The sequence below is a fragment of the Salvia splendens genome, chromosome 1 (assembly GCF_004379255.2).
Source record: "Salvia splendens isolate huo1 chromosome 1, SspV2, whole genome shotgun sequence".
Classification (NCBI taxonomy): Eukaryota; Viridiplantae; Streptophyta; class Magnoliopsida; order Lamiales; family Lamiaceae; genus Salvia; species Salvia splendens.
The window spans coordinates 15,774,554-15,798,263 of record NC_056032.1 but is presented as its reverse complement, the minus strand read 5'-3'; the positions used below and the strand labels follow the sequence as shown (position 1 = coordinate 15,798,263).

At 41.8% G+C, this 23,710-nt stretch overlaps 3 protein-coding genes across 3 annotated transcripts; all 3 read left to right on the top strand.

The window, feature by feature from the left end:
• Positions 1-14,905: 14,905 nt before the first annotated feature.
• On the top strand, positions 14,906-15,898 carry LOC121805663 (calcium homeostasis endoplasmic reticulum protein-like). The gene has a single exon (XM_042205645.1). It carries the CDS (start codon positions 14,906-14,908, stop codon positions 15,896-15,898), a length of 993 nt encoding a protein of 330 aa, XP_042061579.1.
• Positions 15,899-15,946: 48 nt separating this feature from the next.
• Positions 15,947-16,782, top strand: LOC121805579. The gene is made up of 2 exons (XM_042205530.1): positions 15,947-16,297; positions 16,348-16,782. The coding sequence occupies exons 1-2, from the start codon at positions 15,947-15,949 to the stop codon at positions 16,780-16,782; spliced, it is 786 nt and encodes a 261-aa protein (XP_042061464.1).
• A 2,672-nt stretch (positions 16,783-19,454) lies between these two features.
• LOC121805429 lies at positions 19,455-19,937 on the top strand. Its single transcript, XM_042205310.1, has 2 exons — positions 19,455-19,633; positions 19,751-19,937. The coding sequence occupies exons 1-2, from the start codon at positions 19,455-19,457 to the stop codon at positions 19,935-19,937; spliced, it is 366 nt and encodes a 121-aa protein (XP_042061244.1).
• The last annotated feature ends 3,773 nt before the right edge of the window (positions 19,938-23,710 follow it).

The window sequence follows — 23,710 nt, the reverse complement described above, 5'->3', positions numbered from 1 at the left end:
GACCACTTTTTTGGGAAGACCACTTTTTATAGTTCTGCACAAATTTGTGCAGTCAATTCATTTCTCTCATATTTTTCTTTTCACATTTGTCTGCGACTTTTCATTTTCAAGAAGGGTATAAAAGTACTTTCACCCACTTTAGATTAGAATAGATAGATTTTAGTATAAAAAGGGTAAAAAGTTTTTTTTATTATATTCACCAATTACAAGATTTACTTTAATTTCGGTGCTTTATGCAATTGTTGTTTTGCACAACATTGATAGTGAATTGGAATCAAATGTATATATAGAGCAAGAAGATTTTTTTTACCTGGCCAAGAAAGGAAAATATGAAAATTGATCTACATAATTTGAAGTTTGCATTGCTGCAATGTCACACAAAGTTTGACATTGTGAAGTTCACTATCAACTAGCATGATAAGTGTGTTTACATTAGTGCATATAAATGGTATGTTGATTATAAGCATTAATAACGATATTCTAATTGAAATGTAAAAACATGTTGAAGACCACATGAAAAATATGAGTTTAGCTAATGTGAGTCTCAAAATTGAGAATTGTAATGGATCTCGAGAGAATTATTTTGGCACAACCCAACTACATTGAGAAATTGCTAAACAAGTTCCACTCATTTAATTATGAGTTAGCTAAGACTCTAATGAAATTCAAATTGGTTTTTAACTTCTTTGTAAATATTCTTAATATGGATCATCATAGATCCATTTTATATCACGCTTTATTGTATAAAAGAGTTTCCAAAATTAGAAAATCCATATTCTTGTGAGACAGACTAAAAAGGAAAGAGTATATATTCTTATAGGACGGAGGGAGTAACTTTTAATTTTAAATATGATAAACTCAGTTTGTTTTAATCTATTTTCCTAAATTATTATACTCTCTATGCTCCATTAGAAATAAAAATTTCTTTTTTGGACGTGTATTGGAAAAATAATCAAGAATAATGTAGAGAACAAGTAAACTATTATAGATAATCAAATTGTTCATTTTTTATAAATTAAAATTTGGGTTAAATTTATTTATTTGAAACTTCTCTTGTATTACACTATACACATTAACATTAGTATTCTCTTTGTCCCACAAGAGTATGCACTCTTTCCTTTTCAGTCCGTCACACAAGAGTGTACACTTTCTAATTTTGGAAACTTTCTTCTCTCTAATAAGGTGGGATCCATTTTCCACTAACAATACTATAATTACATTTTCTTTTGACATCTCTCTTACCTTACCAATTGTGCATTAAAACTCGTGCCCAACCAAAAGCGCATACTCTTACTTTATTTCATAGATAGATCTCTTAGTAAATCATGAATTCTGTAGGATATTACATTCCCAAGTATCCCCGACTTATGAACTAGAATGAGATTCCTATCCACTAGTTCTTTCAAGTACTGTTCGACGATGGTTTTCAAGCTTTTGTCGTCTATTGGTTTAAGAAATCCTTCACAAACCCATAGTCGGACGATTCTTGAAGCAAGAATTTCTACGTCTTTCTCAAACACTCCCATATATAGAAAACACGGCTTTAGATAGACAGGCAGGTGGTTATATCTCAGTTTCAATATTCTCAAGCAATAACCATCATCCTCCAAATTCACTATTGAGCTTAAGTTTTCCTCTATGTGCTCCCAATACTCTAGTGTAAGTTCGGATTTAGCCATTAGACCCTCTACCATAGCAATAGACAAAGGGAGTCCATTACACTTTTCCACAATTTTCTTTCCGATAGTCTCCAGTTGAGTAGGAAAGCTTTGTTCCCCAAATACAATTTTGGTGAACAAAGTCCAACTATTAACCTCGTCTACAAATCCAATCTTAACGAGGCTATCAGACAAGTGGGCAAATAAGTTTGACACTCTAGTTGTCACTATTATTCGCGGTTGAAACGTCCATAAGTAAGCCTTTCCAAGAGTTCAAGCAGCACATCATCTAACCCTACCATGAGATTGTTCTTCTCAGTGGAACTGGATCTTAAACCAGCATCATCAGAACCCGAGTTTCTATGGTGAACTACCCACTCCCTCATAATCCCAGCCACCTCTTTCTTGATCAAATCAATTTCTTCTATGGCATTTTGTAGATCTTGATAGAAGTGGATGCAACGAATTTGTTCATCAACACCATCATCAGTTACTGCTGCAGAAAGCTGAATGGTGTCAATTATATAGGATTCAATCACATCTTCAGTTGTATCACATGCATCTGCAATGCGAATTAGGGATATGTTATAGAGATGACATTTAATCAGATTTTATTAAAAAAATAGAACATGTACTCCCTCCGTCCCAAGGTAATTGGCAATTTCTTTTGGGCACGAGATTTAAGAAATTGTTATGTTAAGGGTTAAAATGAAAGAGTAAAGCAAGCGATATGAAGAGATAGTAAAATAAAATAGTAGATAAAATTTTTGCTGAAAAAAAAATAAAACTAATTCAACTACCTAGCTTGGGATTGCCTAAAAGGAATACGACTCAACTACCTTAGGACGAAGGGAGTATCATATATGATTTCATCTAAACCAACAATTTATATTATTTTTTTACCAAAATACATCAAATTAAAGATAATTTTATAAGGATTCTAACGAGATCTCACTTGCATATGTTCTGATGTCAAAATTTTAAAAATAATAATGAATTTCCGTAAATATTAAGTAGCAGTTTAATATCAATATAACTACCATAATATGCCAATAAAATACCTATACAATATCAATGTTAAATTGTGTTGACATATTCAATTAATCATATTGATAAATTTAGTACACTACGGTGGTGTCTGGTTTCCTAGATAAAATAATACCAAGATACAATTTAGGATTGAGTTGTGAGATTATTTTAGTCATATGAGGTTAGCTATGACTAATTATCCCATGATTAACCCTCTAGAATTGAATTGTGGGATAGAATTTCAGGAACCAAACACAATAAAAATTTAATCCGGATACAATCTTACAAACCTAACACCTCCTACATTGACAATTTGATTCAAAACCCTAATTTTAGTGGTTTTCTTATCTTTTCAAATTTAATTAATAATAAAACGAAATTACTCATGACAATTTATGGACCACTAGATCTCTATAAATCTTATAATTTTAAATTAATTGTAGTTAGCAATTAAAAGTTGAGTTAGCAATTGATCACACATCTGAACAAATAATAATAACATAAGTCAATAAGCTCATATTAGTTGTGTACATATATACATCAAGTATTTTTTTTGTCCCATAGATCACTCCACAACCTAAGCGGGCACACTATGCTGCTTCCTCTATTCCTTTAAAATAAGAACTTTTTGAATGGACATAAGTTTTTATGTTCAATTAGTAAACTAAGTGAAATAGAGGTATGGAAATAATGTTAATGGATAGTGATGTCCATGTTATCAGTATGTAAAATACTTACTAAATTAGAAAATAAGTAATTTTAAGAAACAAACTAAAATAGAAATATTTTATTTTTAAAGACCAAAGAAAGTAGTAATAAACTTTTAGTCCAAATCTATTAAATCCCTCTGTACGTGAAATGATGTCTCATTTTGCTATTTCAGGGTGTCCGCGATTTAAAGTCACATTTGCCTTTTTTTCCATTCTAAGTAAATGGACTCCACCATTCACCTAACTCATTACACTCAATTTTATTATAAAATCAATATATAAAATCAGGACGGACCTACGCTAGGGCATGGGGTTCCGAGGTTGCAACCAAAGATATGACCAAGCTGTGGCATATGAGGCTCGGTCATATGGGAGAACGTGGCATGAGCCTCATGTCAAATCGTGATTTTCTTTCTGGGCATAAAGTGCAGAAACTTGATTTCTGCGAACACTGTGTATTTGGGAAGCTTCATCGCAACAAGTTTCCAAAGAAGGGTGTTCATCGAACGAAGGGGACACTTGACTACATTCATATGGATTGTTGGGGTCCCTCACGTGTTAAATCTGTTGGAGGACACAAGTATTTTGTGTCGATGATTGATGACTACTCGAGGATGACTTGGGTGATTATGATGAAACATAAAGGTGAAGCATTCAAGAAGTTCAAAGAGTGGAAGACTCTGATTGAAAACCAGACAGAGAAGAAGATCAAGCGATTGAGAACAGATAACGGTCTGGAATTTTGTTCGTCTGAGTTCAATGAGTTCTGCAGGAGTGAAGGGATTGTTCGACATCACACCGTTAGACATACACCACAGCAGAATGGTGTGGCAGAACGCATGAATCAGACATTGTTGGAGAGAGCAAGATGCATGCTCTTTCATGCTGGTTTGGCTAGGAAGTTTTGGGCAGATGCAGTAAACACGGCGTGTTATCTGATCAACCGTGGTCCTCACACTGGCATTGAGTGTAAGATACCTTACGAGGTATTGTCTAATGATATGCCTGCAGATTATTCTTCGCTTACAGTTTTTGGTTGTACTGTTTATTATCATGTCAGTGAGGGTAAACTAGAACCGAGAGCTAAGAAGGGTATATTTTTTGGTTATGGGAATGGAGTTAAGGGATACAGAATCTGGTCGCCTTCAGAGGATAGAATTATTCTCAGTCGGAATGTGGTGTTTAATGAAAATTCTATGCTTAATTCTACTGTGAAGTCTAGTGCTGTAGAGGATTTGGAAGGCGTTGATAAACAGGTGGAGCTGCATGTCACTCACGATGAGAGTGAATCAAAACTCCAAGGTGGAGAAGATCAACACACTACTGCTGAAGCTACATACTACTAGTTCTGATGTTCATCCAGAAGCTCGTCAGAGAAGCATTGCTATTGACAGAGCTAAGAGGACAGGTGTGAAGCCTCCGTTGAAGTACGACTTTGAGGACATGATGGCATATGCACTACAAGTTGCCAGTGAAGTGGAAGATGAACCATCTACTGAAGAACCATCCACCTACAAGGAAGCTGTTTCGAGCAGTGAGCGTGCTAAATGGATCGCTGCAATGGGAGAAGTGATGGAATCACTATGGAAGAATCTGACATGGGAGCTAATCAAACGGCCTAAGGGTTGAAAGATTGTTACTTGCAAATGGATCTTCAAGAAGAAGGAAGGGACCACAGTAGATGATGGTATTAGATACAAAGATCAGCTAGTTGCAAGAGGGTTCACACAGAAGGAGGGGGTTGACTATAATGAGATTTTCTCGCCAGTGGTCAGACACACTTCCATCAGAGTGTTACTAGCGATGGTTGCACATTATGATCTGGAGCTTGAGCAACTAGACGTGAAGATAGCTTTCCTACACGGATTGCTTGAAGAAGATATCTAGATGACTCAGCCAGAGGGATTCGTGGTTCCTGGCAAGGAGGATTATGTTTGCAAGCTGAAGAAGTTCTTGTATGGACTAAAGCAGTCTCTGAGGCAATGGTATAAGAGATTTGACAGCTATGATTGTTGTGTGTATCATAACAAAGCTGATGATGGTTCTGTGATCTATCTCGTTATGTATGTTGATGATATGCTTATAGCTGCAAAGTCAAAGTCCGAAATTCAGAAGTTAAAAGCTCATCTCAGTGCTGAATTTGATATGAAGGATTTGGGTGCTGCAAAGAAAATCCTGTGTATGTAGATTTATAGGGATAGAGAAAAGAAGAAGCTTTCTTTGTCACAGAAGAGCTATATTGAGAAGATTTTGTCAAGATTTGGCATGTCTACGTCAAAGGCTATTAATACTCCAAGTGCCATAAACATTCATCTGTCATCTAATCATGCACCGAAATCTGAAGCTGAGGAGGAGTACATGTCTCGAGTTCCATACTATAATGCAATAGGGAGTTTGATGTACTCTAATGCAATAGGGAGTTTGATGTACGCTATGGTCTTGTATGGACTAAAGCAGTCTCTTTATTCAATTTTTTATTATTAAATAAAAGTTCTTTATTCAATTTTAAAAAATTAATATAAAAATTTGAAGAAGCAATTTTACTTGTATGTCACAAAATTAAGTGATAATATTTAAGGTCAAATTATATTTAGAAAATTTGTCAAAAATATATTGTAAAGATATTTATAAAAAATTATGAGTATATGCTAAATTTATTAAAAATATATACACTTTAAAGTATTAGGGGTATTTTCGTCCAAAAAAACTTGGAAATAGTAAAAAGTACCTCAAATGATACTAACTCAAAGTTCACGGACCTAAAATGATATTTTCAAAGTTCACGGACCTAAAATGATACTTTGGCAAAGTTCGTGGACCAAAAATGATGTTCCCTCTTAAAATAATAAGCTAATAAGTGAAATCATTTAATGCAGCCGGTGCTTTATTGATAAAATAATATTATATTTTAATATTTTAAAATTAAGTCTCTTCCTCAACAAGACACAACTGTCATTGTTCTTTCTTTCTACCGCTACAAATATTCAGTTCAACCCCTCTTCTTACTCAATTTCTGATGATTTACTTTTCAATAACCTAAATTTGGTGAGGGCTAATGACCGTTTTAAAAATAATTGTAAATTTTAGAAGTAGAGAAAACATAAAAATAAGAATTTGGGGAAGGGCTTAAGCCCTCCCCTTCCCTTTACTGCGTCCGCCCATGATTAGAACCCGAGTTTCTATGGTGAACTACCTTCTCCCTCATAATCCCAGCCACCTCTTTCTTGATCAAATCAATTTCTTCTATCACATTTTGTAGATCTTGATAGAAGTGGATGCAACGGATTTGTTCATCAACATCATCATCAGTTGCTGCTGCAGAAAGCTGAATGGTATTAATTATATAGGACTCAATCACATTTTGAGTTGTATCACTTGCATCTGCAATGCAAATTAGGGATGTGTTATAGAGATGACAATTAATCAGATTTTATTCAAAAATAAAACATGTATCAAATTTGATTTCATCTAAATCAACAATTAATAAAATTCTAGTAAAATAGGTATATCATCTCTAATCAACACCAATATAATAGATAAATAATTTGCAATATTTATACAAAAATTATCTCACCCATAATGCGAATCTCCAATGGATCTCGCAATACTCATAGGGTGACTTGTAGCCTTCGAGAAATTCCTGCAAGAAGGTAACTATTTGTTTGAGAGATTCTACTTGTTGTTTATCGAGACAAATAGGAGGGAAAGGATGAGTTTCAATATCATTTATGATACATAAGGGAAACCAGAGCTGCATAAGCGGCCATCTTAATTCTATGAATAATGCACAAATTAAACACAATGTGAATTGAAATGATCAGATGAATATGGTATATCGACACCACAATTGAGACTTGAAGCTTTTTATGAAATACTCGCCCCGTCCCATAATAGATGTCACACTTTTTTTTTAGTTTGTCCCACAAAAGATGTCACATTTCCTCTTTTAGAAAAATTTTCATCTCACATCAATTATAAAATTATATTTTCTCTCATCAATTAACACATAAAATAACATTTCCTAAAATTCGGTGTCATCTTCCAAGTGTGACATTTATTATGGGACGGAGGGAGTACAAAGAAAGAAAGAGAGTGAGAGAGAGAAAGTCAATTATGAAGTAGAATGTGATATTGTGCAAGATAAGAAAGGAAGGCAATTATTAGAATGTGATTTCTGCAAGATATTTTCATGAGCACTAGCATTATAACTTTTATTAACACTTCATGAGCACTAGCATTAACTTTTATTAGCACTACAAATTTATTAATGTTGCTACAGCGTGGGCTTCCGCAACAAATCCACCAAGTACAATAATAAGTAACGAAATAAAGAATGCTGTCATCAAATTTTTTATTCAGTCTTTCTCATAGAAAAATAGCAGGGGTTTTAATACGCAAGTTGTAAAGTAAAAAAATGAGAAAAATAAATGAAATTGTTTAGTGAATGATAGAAATATAAATGATAAAATAAAAAAGAAAGAAAAATTTTGTTATAAATGGATATAGAATATTTCTTAGGAACAAACGAAAAATGAAATATGGTCTATTTCTATGAGCCGCAGAAAGTATTATAAATTACTCCTTCCATCCCATAATATGTGTCCCACTTTGACACAACACGAATTTTAAGAAATGTAATAGAAAGTGGCTGAAAAAGTTAATGAAATATGAGTTCTACTTTTATCTATTCTCTCCGTCCCACAATAGGAGTCACATTTGATGTGAGCACGAATTTTAAGAAATGTATAAAAATATTGAGTTGGAAAAAGTTAGTGGAATATGAGGTCCACTTTTTTATATTGATTTTAAAATAACAGAATGTGAATGAAATGAATTAGTAGAAAGTGGGACATACTTACCATTTATGGTAAAATTGAAATGTGGTTCTTATTTTGGGACGGATCAAAACGGCAAAATGTGACTCTTATTATAGGACGGAGAGAGTATTAGTTTTATAAAATAAGTTACTAGAATATGGGGTCAATTATAAAAAAAATTAAAAATAAAGTGAGATAATTAATATGGAACAGATCAAAATGGAAATTGAAACATATAACAGGGAACAGAGGGAGTACTAAATACTACTCTCTATGTTCCATTTAAAATGAAACGTTTTTCATTATAAATGATACGTTTCCGAAAAAATTTCTTGTCAAAAAACTAATATTTTATTTCTAAGGCCATCCACAATAGGAATAGTCCAGCAATAGCCCAGCCATAGCCTAGCCACAAACTCCTCCTGCCACGTCATCAACACTAAAAATCCTCCTGCCACATCATAAATAGCCCAGCCATAGCCTAGCCACATCATAAATAGCCCAGCCACATCAATAGCCACATCACTAATAACAATTATATAAAAATGAAATAATTAACAATCACACAATATACGGAATTTAATTTACGAGACATATACGGGAAACATTAATAATACTATTAAAATTTTAAAAAGTACAATAATTTTAAAAAAAGTACAATAATTTAAAAAAATTACAATAATTAACCAAAAAGTACAATAATTCACTCCTCTGCTCCGTCGTCGTCTCCTCCGTCGTTATCGGCACCATCGCCTCCGCCTCCGTCGCCGCCGCCTCTACTCCCGGCGGCTTCCCTCCATGCCGCCTCCAAATCCTCCTGCATGCTCAGGAGCAATGTTTGAAGCAAACTCTTCTCCACGGGGTCCACCGCCGCCCGCCATTCGGCCATCGTCTTGACCATCTAAGCGTGCGTTTGTTGACGCGCGAAGAATTTGAGATTCGCTGTGGATTGGCCAAGGGGGGATGCCGACTGGACCTCCTGGGAACCTCGACCCCCCCCCGCCTCCCGTTGAGCCCGCTTGTGCCCAACCGGGCGAGTTCGGCGAGCGAACGAACGAGGGTTCGGGACCTCCTGGGCCGTCTCGGGGAGGTCGTGGGAACCACCGCTGCCGCCGCTGAAATCACCGGTATAGTTCAGTCGTTGCTTTTTCGGCCAGCCAGCGTCGACACCTACTCGGAACTTCTCGGAGTCGTTCAGCACAAGATAGCAGTTCCAGTAGGTGAAGTCCTTATACACCCCCTTCAGGGGGAAGGCTTTCTCCGCTATCCTCCTGCAGTCTTCCTCCGTTTGGCCACTGCTCATCATGCGGAGGGCGCTGGTGTACAAGCTCGAAAATCGGGAGACCGCAGCCCAGATTCGGTCCGACCCCTTCCGGCAATCCTCCCCGGTGCATCGCCTCCCCTCCGGGAAAAACCTCTGGTAGGCTGCTGCTATCTTGCCCCATAAGTTGACGATCCTCTGGTTGTTCGAAACGAGAGGATCGTCCCAAACACTCACCCACGCCTTGGACAGCGCGACGTTCTCCGCGTCCGTCCACCTCCTCCGTATAGAGCTGTCGTCCTCACCCGGCTGTGAGGACTCGCCGACCCTCTTCCCCTTGCTTTTCTTCTTTGGGGCGCCACGACCCCGCCCTGCGCCTCCCGTTTGAACGGGAGCATCCGGAACACCGAGAAGATCTACCCCAAGTCATCGAAGGAGAAAGTGTCAAATTGGGGCAACGGCTGCGCATCCGTTGGGGTCGATGTGTGTGACGAACCAGTCGAAAAATCAAAACTGGGGCGATAGACGTCCCCCGGCGTCCCCTGCGTCGCCGGGGATCCCCCCGTCGTCCACTGCGTCGCCGGTACCCCCCCCCCCCCGGCGTCCCCTGTGTCGCCTGGGATCCCCTCGTCGTCCACTGCGTCACCGGTACCCCCCCGGCGTCCCTTGCGTCGCATGTACCCCCCCGTGCATCATCTGTATCACGGGTGCCCACCCCGGCATCATCTAGCCACTGGGTGCCCACAAGGGCATCGCCGGAAACCCCCCGGCTGGCATCCCGGGCATCATCTGCTGCCACGGGTACATGTTGTAGTATGGTGGCATCTGACTCCATCCACTTCCCACGGGGACCGGGGGAGTTTGAGCTTGAGACCCGCTACTCCCTGAAGTAGGCTCGTTGTTGAGATCCATTTACCGTTGTTGATCTTGTACAGAAATTTAGATAGAGAGAGTACTCGTTAAAACAAGTGGTGCGAATGAAAATGACGTGCAAGGCGCGTATATATAGTGTTTCGAAAAAAAAATCGCGCTAGGCGGTGGCTAGGCGATCCGGACGCTGCAATAGCGCCGAGCGGATCGCCCAGCGCACCGCCTAGCGCCACGGAACCGCCGAGCGCTAGGCGGTTTTTAATTCCGGAAATAGTTGGGCGGTTGCAATAGATCGCCTAGCGCCCCGCTCGGCTAAGCGGTGCGCTAGGTGCTATTGTGGATGGCCTAATGGGACAGAAAGAGTACTACCACGACATGTGCTCGAACATTGTAAATGCTATGGGCCTTACCACAAGCTCACACGACAACAACTGATTAATCTATACCACTGATTCCTTAAACACGCTCTTTATAATTTATAATCCTTATGTCCCAATAAAAATGTAACGTTTTCCTATTTTAATTGCCCCATTAAAAATGAAACATCTCCTAAAATGGAAATAACTCTATCTCTATTTTTTCATCTTTCTTACTTTACTTTCTCTCTTATTAACTCACAAAACAACATTCTATAAAATCCCGTGCTGATTTCCAAATGTTTCATTTTAAGTGGGACGGAGGGAGTGTATTAGGAATGCATATGATAAAAAGATTCTTTAAACACGCTCTTTGTATTTTATATATTAGGAATGCATATGATAAGAAATTGAGATTAATCTAATACTATAGTAATATCAATGTAATAATATAAGGAACTATGTAAAACTGGAAAATAAGAAATAAATTCGAGATATCAGTATACAAATCTTGTAGATCTGGAAATAACTGTTACTACTACTATTTACAAATAAATGGTAATTTTCATCTTTTTTCGATGTGGATATGGTATTAGTTTAATGACTTTTCAACTTTGTAATTAGCATGATATATACATTATGTTTTTTAAAAAGAGAAGAAATCCTGTTTATTAAAAGTTTCATGAGGAAAATATTTACTATATTGAAGTTTTGACCTCACGTTATACAAGTATAATTAATTTCATACATTTCGTACTAAAGAAACAATATGTTGAGATAAAATAGAGTAATTGTGTAATCGACAAACGAAAGAACGTAAAGAGACACATAATTTACGTGGTTCGCCAATTTGCTACGTCCACGGGCAAGAACGGAGAACAAATTGTATTATGACTGTTGTTATAGATTTAAGATCACGATCAGTGAATTATGTGCTCTAGTCACATATAAATAGGCACACATGAGATCCTATCCCAATTAGGAAACATAATCCTATCCCAATTAGGAAACATAATCATATCCCAATTAGGAGACAAATTCAAGCCATACTAACAAATCTCCACATTGACTTGAATCCTCCTCCAAATGCATCATCATAATACCAAACAAACAAACTTCTTCATCCTTGCCTCAAATTTGCCCTCCACGAGCAACTAAAAGCTCATGACATCAACATTACGCAAATCCAGCAAAATTTTGTTCAAATTTTCCAGATGATCCGAAGGGGCATACCTTCCTAATTGCGTAATTGAAACAAACGTTGTTTCAGGAGCAACTTGTTGGTTAGAGACTTCGTCATGTATAGACTCTCCAACTTCTTCCAAAGGGTGGCAGCAGTCTCCTGCTCAGTAACTTCGATGATAACATCGTCAGACAGGCACAACATGATGGTCGAGTGGGCCTTTTCGTCTAAGGTTGTCCACTCCTCATCATCCTTCATTTCCTTCTTTATTTTGAGCAGCGCCCACAAACTCTGCCGCTTCAGCAAGGATCGCATCTTGATCTGTCATAAGCCAAAATTATTTCTCCCGGTGAATTTGTCGACCTTCACGTTCAAAGCAGACATCTTGGTCGATTAACAAAGAAACCCTAACAGATGCGGAATTCAAAACCCTAGTCCGAAAACCAGGCTCTGATACCAGTTTGTTGTGACAAAATAGAGTAATTGTGTAATCGACAAACGAAAGAACGTAAAGAGACACAGAATTTACGTGGTTCACCAATTGGCTACGTCCACGGGCAAGAACGGATAACAAATTGTATTATGACTGTTGTTACAGATTTAAGATCACTGAATTATGTGCTCTAGTCACATATAAATAGGCACACATGAGATCATATCCTAATTAGGAAATAAGCCTATCCCAATTAGGAAACATAATCATATCCCAATTAGGAAACAAATTCAAGTCATACTAACACAATATATTTAATTGTGCAGGAATGTCCCTTGACCAAGGGCAACAAGGCCAAGCTGATCAAGCTGGCACAGGAGGCGAAAAAGGCCAAAACTGGGTGGGTTGATCAAGGTGGTGATCAAGCAGTTGGCCGGGGGACCACTGCATTCAAGAAGGAGGACACGTGAGGCTGATGCGCTAGAAAACGATCCTCAATTAGTTATCAAGAACTACAGCTGTGAAACAGAAAGGGGACACGTATCGATGGATAAAACGCACAAGGACGAAGCCGAATCCTCATTCGGTTATTGAAGAACCACTGCATTCTAGAAGGAGGGCACGTATCAATTGATGAGGCGCGCAATCCTAGGAAGGACGAATATTCACTGCCGAAGTCGTTATCCTAGCTGGAGATTGTTGCGACGAGCCTATAAATAAAAGACGCAGCACCATAATGAGAATCTTCGGCCGGTCCCTTAGTTTAGTTCTCGCCTGGTTCCAAGTTCTTCCACGTTCCAAAATAGCCTAGGTTAGGGAGTAGAAATGGTCAGTTAGAAGGAGAGCGACCGAAGGGAGCGCGACAGAGAAACTCAGATCTGTTCAGCGCCGTCTCAAGTTTCTTTCGGCTTTATTCACTTTCTTACTTTCTAGTTTTAGTTGTTTAAGTTTAATTCCGTGTTGTTGCGTAGTTAAAGAATAGTTCTTGTTTTGTATTTCGCATGTTCACAATATTGTTTTGAGTTATGAGTATAAAAATCAAAGTTGTTTGTTTTCGGAATTCTTGTTTACTGTTCCAGCTTAGTTTCATTTTGAAATCCCAGATCGAGTGCTTGTATCTGCATTATGATGAATGACGAAGTGGTTTGTAGTTTCGTAGCATGTTTAGGTAGTTAAGTCTTTATTTCAATCTGTCGTTTACTTGGTCCGTTATCTGTTGTCCGCATGATGAGTTCCTTGATCAAGTAGTTAGTTTATATTCTGACCAGCGTAATCCAGTAGTTTAAAACTCCCAACTTAAAGCATGGCAGCAGCCGACTCATGTTCACTATTCACACACTCAACGCACCAGTTTCTCTGTGGGATCGATCCCGTACTTGCCGCTTTTCTGTTAAAGTAGTGCATGTTTCGGAGTTATAAATGTTTTCGTGAAAGAGAAAGCGCCTTGATCAAGTCACAACGACTATTGTGAACTGATCCACCGGTTCGGTTATCTTTCCATATAACTTGATCCACGCGAAATCTCCGCATTCACCAAATGGCGCCGTTGCCGGGGAGACATGGTGTTATTACATGGATGTGTTTAGTGCATAGGTGTAAATAGTTTTGTTTCTTTCTTTTCTAATTTGTTTTTCTTTCCGTTCATGAGAAGGTACCACCGTGGAGGACACTGGAATCATCCTCTCATCTACAGAGATATAAACGCTCATTAGCGAGTCCAGGAAGCCGGTGTTGTAACCACCCGTTACAGAGCCGCGTTAGCAGCAACCGCATCATTATCAACTGTGGAGCAACTAACCAGTGAGGAAGAAGGAGAACAGACCACACCACCTAAACCACCTCTCGAGGAAGCAGAAAAGAAGATGGCCCTCGTCGACAATGATTCAGGAATTGGCTCCCTACATGCTCATGACAAGAAAGAGCCCATTTATGCCATCGCCATCACTCCGGGAATGCGAGCAATCGCGATCAAATCAGGGGTGCTAGCCGTAATGTCGAATTTCTGTGGCCTCTCGAAGGAATGTCCTTACGCTTTTCTAGAAGAATTTTGCAGATACTGTGATATTCAACCCGTGCCGGATGGATCCAAATCAGAAGATTATAGACTCAAGGCTATACCCTTCGTCTTGAAGGGTGACGCAAGAGTTTGGCTGTCAAGGTTGCCAGAGGGCTCAATTAGAACATTGGCCGAGTTTCGCATGATCATTCTGGACCGTTTCTTCCCAGTGTCAAAGACAAGTGCCTTGAAAAGGGAGATTACAGAGGCAAGGCAAGAGTATGATGAGCCTCTGGGCAAATACTGGGACAAATTTCAAGGACTGCTTCAAGCGTTTCAGAATCACAAGATGGGAGAGCGGGAGATCTATTCAACCTTATATGGCGGACTTACGGTGGACAGCAAAAACAATCTCAACCTAGCGGCCCAAGGGGATTTCTCAAAAACCTCATTCAGTCAAGCGAAGAGTATTATGGAAAGGCTAATCGAAGCAAAGAGATCGTATGAGACCTCTCGCGGCCAATACAGACGAGGAGCAGCGTATGCAGCAGAGGCACGTAGTGACGAGAAGCTGGAGGCTTGATTCGAGCAGATGAAAAAGAAGCTGCTATCCAGAGCGCCTCCACCTCCTGCTACCAAGGAGAAGCCATATGTGCCACCACCCCCGGAGGAGCACCATTACTATTACTGCGAGTTCCCTCCTGAAGCGGAGCTGCAGACTCAGGTGAATGCCGTCGGCCATTGGAACCCAAATGGCAACTGGATCCAGGGAAAGCAGAGGGATGCTCCGTGGAGAGACCATCCTAATTTCAGGTGGAGTGACCAGAGCCAAGGCCAACCACCTCAACCATCCACACAACAAATACAACCCTCCGAGGGGCAGCCCAATTGGCCCGCTCGAAATCAAGAGAGACCACATAATGGAGGAAACAGAGTGCAAGGTGGTCAAGCGAACTGGTCAGGCGGACCACAAGGTAATTGGTCAAGTGGTAACCAGAGCAACTGGTCCAGTGGAGGACAACCTAACTGGTCAGGCAGACAGTACGAAGGAAACTGGGGTTACAGACATCAAAGCCCCCAGTCGAGCAACACCGCAAGACAACCCAATAATCAGGTGGTGAGCTACGTCCCGCCGCATCAAAGAGGCAACCACCAGCACCAGGGGAACCAACAATACTCCCAAGGAAATCAACAGCATCATCAGCCACAATATCAGCCAGATCACTATGGGACATCCGACTACCCTCAGCCTAACCACGGTGGAGGGCCTTCGAATCAAAGATATAACCGGAAACCCAATGAAGGTCCGGGGGAAATGATGGTTCCGCACCATCCTAATGATGCGATGCGTGAGATTCAGGAGGCTCATAAGGAGCAGAGGGCAGCGCTGGACATGCTTACAAAGCAATTATCTCAAGTCTCCATGTCGGTGGGAGAGCTGAGAGGAAACGAAGGGAAGATCCATGCCACGGTGCAACCGCCTAGGCGGGAGAACATAAGCGAAGTCTCCCTGAGATCAGGGAAGGTATACCAGAGCCCCAGCTCACCTGCGGTACCTGGATCAAGCCAAGAAGAAGAAGGATAGTCCAGTCCCCCTGATCAAGCCAAAGTAAGAGACAAAGGGAAGGCGAAAATGGGCGGCGAGACCTCAAGAGAAAGTCAAGGAGAAGAAACTGAGAAGGTCAATCCCTACCCATATCGTGGAATAGTCACCAGGAAAAGAGACGCCACGATCGATGTGGCCAGTCTATTCAAGGATGTGGAAGTCAAGGTGCCACTCTTGACGGCATTAAAGATGCCCCCAATCAGCAAGTTTATAAAAGGCTACCTGGCGGGGAAGGTCAATGAAGAAGGGAGAATGATCATAGAGGAAAATGTCTCTGCAGTGATCCAGCGGAGCGACCCCCCATCAAAGAAGACCGAACCAGTGATGTTCACACTCCCAATTTCGATCGGAGATATATTCAAGTGGAGCACGCAATGTGTAATTTGGGGGCGTCTATCAATGTTCTGCCGTATTCTATTTATAAGAAGCTGGGAGAGGCCAAGCTTGTCGATACTGACATCATGATACAGCTGGCCGACACGTCTTGCATTCATCCGGAGGGAATTCTGGAAGATGTAATAGTGAAGGTTAATGATTTTCTATACCTAGCCGTCTTCTGCATCATAAAAATGACAGAACCAGCGGCGAAGGAGTCTAGTGGAGTCCTGTTGGGAAGGCCGTTCCTGTCTACGGCCAGCACTATAATCGACGTCCGTAATGGGACGATCAGTTTGGATTTCAATGGAGAACAGTTTACATTTAATATTGACGAAGCAATGAAGAGTCCGTCGGATAGTGAAAACGTGTATTCGGTGGATGTGACCGAGCCGCTAGTGCAGGAGTATCTGGACAAAGGTAGTTCACAGACTCCACCGCGCATGAAGAGGTTGAGAGAGAAGTCACCGACTGGTATGAAGCCATGAACGTCGGTGAAATGGATGATCAAGTCATCGCGAAAGCGGTGATAGATTTCTGCGAACGACCGCGACTAGCTGGGTCAAGCGGGATCGCTCAAATGTCTAGCCTCGAGAAGCTTCCTGATCAAGGCAAGCCACTGAGAAGAGAAACGGAAGAAAATCCTCTGCCTACTGAAGTGCCGACGCCCGCAAAGGAATTGAAGCCCCTTCCAGCACATTTGAAGTACGCCTATCTGGGGGAAGACGAAACAAAGCCAGTTATCATCAAGAGTGAGTTGACCCAGGGGCAGGAAGACAAATTGCTGGAAGTACTGAGGCGAAATCAGAAGGCCATCGGGTGGAAGTTGACAGATCTGGTGGGCATCATCCCAGATTTATGCATGCACTATATCAGGTTGGAAGAATGAGCTAAACCACACCGTGACCAGCAACATGAGGGAAGATGTACTCAAGAAGATAGTCAGGCTGGTCTCCATAGGAATTATCTACTCCATCCCTGATAGCAACTGGGTCAGTCCAGTTCATATGGTGCCAAAGAAGTGCGGAATCCAGATGGTGAAGAACGAGAAGAATGAGTTGATTCCGACACGACCCGTCACTGGGTGGAGGATGTGTATTGATTACAGGAAGCTGAACGCGGCCACAAAGAAAGATCATTTCCCGTTGCCATTCATTGACCAGATGCTTGAGAAGTTAGCCGGGAAACAATACTTCAGTTTCCTCGATGGATACAATGGCTATTTTCAGATTGCAGTGAATCCAGGGGATCAAGAAAAGACCACTTTCACATGCCCCTTTGGCACCTACGCCTACAGAAGAATGCCATTTGGCCTCTACAATGCCCCAGGCACCTTCCAAAGATGCATGATGAGCATCTTCTCTGCTTTGTTGGAGGATTGTATAGAGATCTTCATGGACGATTTTACCGTCTATGGGGACACATTTGATCAAGGATTACATAGCCTAGACAGAGTGTTGGAGAGGTGCCGGCAGAAGGACCTGGTCTTAAACTTCGAGAAGTGTCATTTCATGATCACTAAAGGCATTGTCCTGGGCCACGTGGTGTCAAGCAGAGGGATAGAGGTTGATCAAGCTAAGGTGGCCGTTATTGCAAAACTCTCGTACCCAACAAATCTAAAGGAGATCAATGCCTTCTTGGGTCATGCGGGCTTTTACAGGCGGTTTATCACAGATTTTGTGAAGATAGCCCAGCCCTTGACGAGGCTACTCCAGAATTATGTGGAGTTCGAGTTTTCCGATGCCTGCAAGGCCGCTTTCCAGCTATTGAAGGACAGACTGATCAGTTCTCCGATCATCCGCGCCCTCGACTGGAGTCCCCCTTTCGAGGTGATGTGCGATGCAAGCGATTATACATTAGGGGCGGTCCTGGGTCAAAAGGTCGATGGGAAAAGCAATGTTATATTCTACGCTTCAAAGACTCTCAATCAAGCGCATAAGAATTACGATACGACAGAGAATGAGGTGCTGTCAGTAGTCTATGCCTTCGAGAAGTTCAAACCCTACGTGCTCGGTGCAAAGGTGATTGTCTACACAGACCATGTGACTATCAAGTATCTCCTGGCTAAGAAAGAGTCAAAACCGCGCCTGATCAGATGGGTACTCCTTCTACAAGAGTTTGACTGGGAGGCGGTTGATAGGAAGGGGTCGGAGAATAGAGTGGCTGATCACCTGAGCCGAATCATGCAAGAAGACAATGGGGAAGCCATCTCTGACGCCTTCCTTGAAGAGCACTTATACCTGATCAAGTCAACGTCCAGTCTGCAGTCTATTAACCAAGTTGAGAAGTTAAATCAAGCTGAGCAAGAGAGAGAGAGATCCACAGGCGGAAGGAGCCATGGTTTGCTGACATGGCCAACTATCTGGTGACAGGCGAGCTGCCCAGGAATGATTAAGTCACAAGAGCGCAAAGGCAAAAACTCAAAAGTTACTCCCGCTATTTCTACTGGGACGATTCTTATTTGTGGAAGATGAGAGCTGATCAAGTCATCCGACGCTGCATACCAGAGTGGGAACAAGAGGACGTATTGGTCCACTGCCACGCGCTAGCTTGTGGCGGTCATTTTGGTTCGAAGAAGACAGCAATGAAGGTGCTTGATAGCGGGTTCTATTGGCCCTCCCTTCATAAAGACACCTATGAGTTTTTGCAAGAGATGCCCCGATGCCAGCTGACTAGAGCGATTTCTGCTAGAGATGAGATACCACAAATCCCTGTAGTAGTGTGTGAAATATTCGATGTGTGGGGGGTGGATGTCATGGGACCCTTCCCATCGTCGGAAGAGAATCTTTATATTCTGGTGGCAGTGGACTATGTGTCCAAGTGGATAGAGGCTAAGGTGACAAGGACGTGTGAGTCCAAGAAGGTGGCAAGATTTTTAAAATCAAATATCTTTACCCAGTACGGGGTGCCACGAGCCATCATCTCTGATCAAGGAACTCACTTTGTCAACTGGACCATTGAAGCTTTAATGAGAAGATAAGGCGTCCACCACCGACTGTCCACGCCTTACCACCCCCAATCAAATGGCCAAGCTGAGGTGTCTAACCGAGAGATCAAGGCGATTTTGGATAATACAGTGAACCCCACAAGGAAGGATTAGAGCCGTCGATTGGAGGACGCGCTCTGGGCATACAGGACCGTCTTCAAGACGCCGATCGGAATGTCCCCTTACCGTCTGGTATTCGGGAAAATGTGTCATTTACCTGTGGGAATCGAGCATCAAGCCTTCTGGGCTATCAAAGATATGAATCTGAATGCTGAGGCCTGTGCTGAAGAAAGGAAATTGCAGCTGCAAGAGCTTGAAGAGCTCCACCTTGACGCGTACGACTCTGCAATGTGGTACAAAGAAAGGGCAAAAATGTGGCATGACAAGAACCTCCGAAATAAGGAGCTCAAGGTGGGACAGAAGGTGTTGCTTTTCCAATCAAGACTCAAGTTGATGTCTGGAAAGTTAAGGTCAAGGTGGATAGGCCCATATACCATCATCGCCATACGAGCAAATGGAGCAATCGAACTCCAAGGAAGTGTTCATGATTCATCTTTTTTTTTGGTGAATGGGCATAGAGTGAAGCCTTACAGAGATGGAACTGAGGTGTGCGTGGTGGACGACATTCCACTGCTCATGTCTAACTCTCTCCAGTGAAAGCAGGTATAAGGAGTGACTGAGTATTCTTGGGTAGTCTACTTGATCAAGCAACTGATTTCTAAACCTACAAACTGATCAAGTGACGTTCTAAGGGCAATCAACCAATTCTTTGGTAGTTTAGTGTAAATACTTTTTCTCAGGGTTAATTTTAAACGCATATAAAATTGAAAATTTAAAAAAAAAAGAAACTGATCAAGTGGTTATTATTTGAGTATTCATCTGGAATTACTTGTCCACTTGATCAGTTGGAATCTGGATTTAATTGGTGGGTTAATATGGTAGCCTTGACCAAGGCAGGGAAATAACAAGGCGTGCTCATTCATTGAAAAATCGCTGAAAGACGGAACGTAGGAGAAGGCCAACTGTTGCGTTGAAAAGCCGTAGTCCAAGAAGTAGCGTATCAGGGTAGCCAAGCTAGCTGTTGTTCTAAAAAATAGAAGCGTCAGTACTTAAAGCATCGCACGGACACCAACAATCTACATTTCAAATTAAAAGGGAGTTTTCTGAACCGTCCTTCACTTTTTCTTCCAACAGCCAACAGTACTTCTTTGTTTGCTCTCTCGTTTCTCTCTCAAATTTGCAGAACCCTAGCCCAAGTTGCCACCATTTTCACAGAAAAAAACCCCATAGATATCAAAGAATGAAGATCACCGAAATCAGCAAAGAAACCACATCATTCAGGGACGTCACCAGCAGTAGCGGCCGAGGACCCTCCGTAACAGCCGCAGCGGCGACATCTGAAAACCCTAGCGCCGCCGCTCCACTCCCTACAGTGGACCCGACTTTCATGAGGCAACTAGAGAGCCTCCTTGGCAGCGTACCCATCGGGACGGATACTGCGGCGGTTTACGCCAACCTCAAAGCACAGCTGGGAATTCCCAGGTCTGGGAATCCCGTTCCGCCTCCCGTACCCCAAAATTTCCCCACTTTCTCCTCCCTGAACACAAGCTCCACCTCACTCTCCTAAATTTCCCCCCATCATTCTGTTGGTACAGTACAGTGGAGACGACTCAGACGATGTAGAGCAGGGGGAGGCTATTGAGCAGCCTATCGCTTGTCACAACGAGGGCGTATCTACCCACGGCTGGAGGAAGCGGAGTTAGAGCCGCTTGTCGGAGATATTGGTAGGGCTAGCCCTAAGCCAGAAGAGGGCACCCCTGCCCTCAACATTCCGTCACCAGCGAGTGGCGGGGGTTCTAACTCTGCCCCTTTCCAAAGGCCACAACAGATAGAGGTGGTGGAGATTGACGACGATGATTTGGAGGACTTTCCGCCTCTTCCCAGCGATATTTTACTCAGCAAAGGGAGGTCGACTGGAATTTTCTACAAAATGTTAAGGATGAACCAGTACCCGAGAAGGAGACGGAGCAGCTACGTCGCCGAACGCGTCGTATGAGGCGGCTTATAGATGAAGCAGAAGCCATGAAGGCCACTCAGCCAAGGAGGGAGGATGAGCCGCTAGAACAGAGGCCCCGCGTTGTGCGGCGCCTAGTTGATGATGAAGAGACTGTTGAGGACAGCCACGTAAGGAAAGAAAGGAAGAGGAAGGGGAAGGAGCTTGCTCACCCTCCTCTTAAGAAAACAAGCCCTGCTAGCCAGGGAATTGTGATCAAGGACACCGACCTGCCAGCCCCCCCACTGCCGCATGAAGAAGAGGAAGACAGTGAGACTGAGGGACGTGACCTGCTCTGGACCTGGACGTCCAGGAGACGACAAGGGAGGCCTGCGTCAGCCCCTGCTGCTGATTACTCTAAACAATCAGTGGTCTTGACCGCAGACCTCCTCAGGCAGATGCTCGAGTTTGATAATCCCAAATGGCAGGAGGAGGTCAACCAGCGGGTGACTAAGAAAAAGCGGCTGAAGTCAGGGAAGAAGCTCCATCAACCGACCCTAGAGAAGATACAGGTCAAGGAGAGGTTCGCAGAGTACATAACCGGGATTGGGTTCGAGTGGCTCCTGGAGGTAGATGAGACCCATGTTCCTGAGGTCTTAGCCAAGGAATTCTTCACTTCTTTTCGGTTCACAGGCGACACAGACTTAGAGGCCAGGAGTGTCACGTTCAGGGTGTTTGGCTATGGCCAACGAATGAGTTTAAATGAGTTCTCCATCCGCATGGGACTATATACAAATGCCCAAGTGGCCAATGGAGAGTGGTTTGGGCGAGACATCGGCCTCCCGAACAAGAAGCCCGAATTTAATCAGCAAGCTGTCTGGAAGGTCCTTAGCCATGAACGAGCCCCAACTTTCAAAGCCTCTGAGTCCAGGGGAAATCATATTGCTGACTCAGCCCTTTGCCTCATCCAGGTCTACCTCGGCTGCAACCTTCTGGGTCAGGCCAACACCATGGCCATAATCACTCTGGCGGAGCTCTACTTCATATGGTGCACGAAGTAACAAAGAAAAGTCCACGTGGGCTTCTGGCTAGCCTACTCCATCTACAAGATCGCTACCCGCCCAGCTCGTCATTTGAATGTGTGCCACCTCCTGGGTGCTTACTTAAGAAGAAACTGGACACTGGAGAACTAGGAGAGTGTGGAACGCCCCCTCTGTTGCCCTAGACCTGAATTGTTTGACCTGGACTTCTTTTTCAGAATACAGGTACTAGAGAAGGCGCGAAAAGGGCTGCTATTTATTCTCGTTTTGTAAAAATGATAATATATAGTTAAAGTGGAGATTTGGTAAAGTAAGAGACAGAATAATGTAGAAGACTCTCTTCTCTACATTATTCTCTTTCTTAATTTACCATTTCTCTACTTTAACTATATATTATCATTTCTACAAAACGAGTGCTCAAAAGTAACTTGGACTGCTAATGCGGGACGGAGGGAGTATAAAACTAATATATAAAAGTAGGATCCACATTACACTAACTTTTTTATCCACTTTTCTTTATATAGTCAAACAATTTTCTTAAAACTTGAGCCGGTCAAATATGAGACATTTATTTATGGATGAAAGAAGTACTTGTTAAGAAGATATAGTTACTCTTTTGAAAATGTACCTTCTCAATTTACATTTATCCTTTGGAGATGCTCTTAGTGGATGAGACCTACTTCATATTATATTACTAGTATTTAATGAGTGTAATGGTGGATCATAGTGGTATAAGTGGTAAAAAAATTGATGTTTATGAATAATAAGTTAGGACGGAGAGAATGTTATGTACTAATAATTAAAAAAGAAAAAAGAAAAAAACTCAATAACACGAATTTGTAATTTTCCTGGAGGGCAACTCTAAATCTGTTTATGTATCAGGCCATCCGCTATGCTGTCTCTTATCCGTCTCTTAACCGTTTCATCTCTTAACTATTCATGGGCCCCACTGTACTTTTCACTCCATCTCTTAACTAAGAGACATCATCTGCATTCATCCATCTCTTAACTATCTCATCCCTTAACTATTCATTCAATTTCATTTTTTATTTCCAACAAATTCAATTAATAAAAAACACACTTCATTAAATAAAATAAAATTACAATTTAAAATCCTAAAAAAATAAAAAAAAAACCACATAATTAAAAAAACACATAATTAAAATCTAAAAAAATAAATAAAAAAGACATAATAGGGTGGTTAGTGCCGGCGTCAACGAGCCTTGGGTGCCCGGCGTCTACGAACCGGAACCGGAAGCACCCAAGACATTGTACATGCCCAAACGTGTTCAAGTCATAGCCGCCGGAGCCGCCAGAGTTTCCGTCGCCGGACATTTTCAGATGATAATTGGAGAGGTGAGATGAAAATTGGAGAGAAAAGAAAGATGAATTGAGAA

Coding starts and splice junctions, on each gene's coding strand:
- LOC121805663 (XM_042205645.1), top strand. CDS start 14,906: ATGAAAAAGAAGCTGCTATCCAGAGCGCCTCCACCTCCTGCTACCAAG.
- LOC121805579 (XM_042205530.1), top strand. CDS start 15,947: ATGGGCGGCGAGACCTCAAGAGAAAGTCAAGGAGAAGAAACTGAGAAG. Junction 16,298..16,347: donor TCAAGTGGAGCACGCAATGT/GTAATTTGGGGG, acceptor ATTTATAAGAAG/CTGGGAGAGGCCAAGCTTGT.
- LOC121805429 (XM_042205310.1), top strand. CDS start 19,455: ATGTCCCCTTACCGTCTGGTATTCGGGAAAATGTGTCATTTACCTGTG. Junction 19,634..19,750: donor GCGTACGACTCTGCAATGTG/GTACAAAGAAAG, acceptor TGGAAAGTTAAG/GTCAAGGTGGATAGGCCCAT.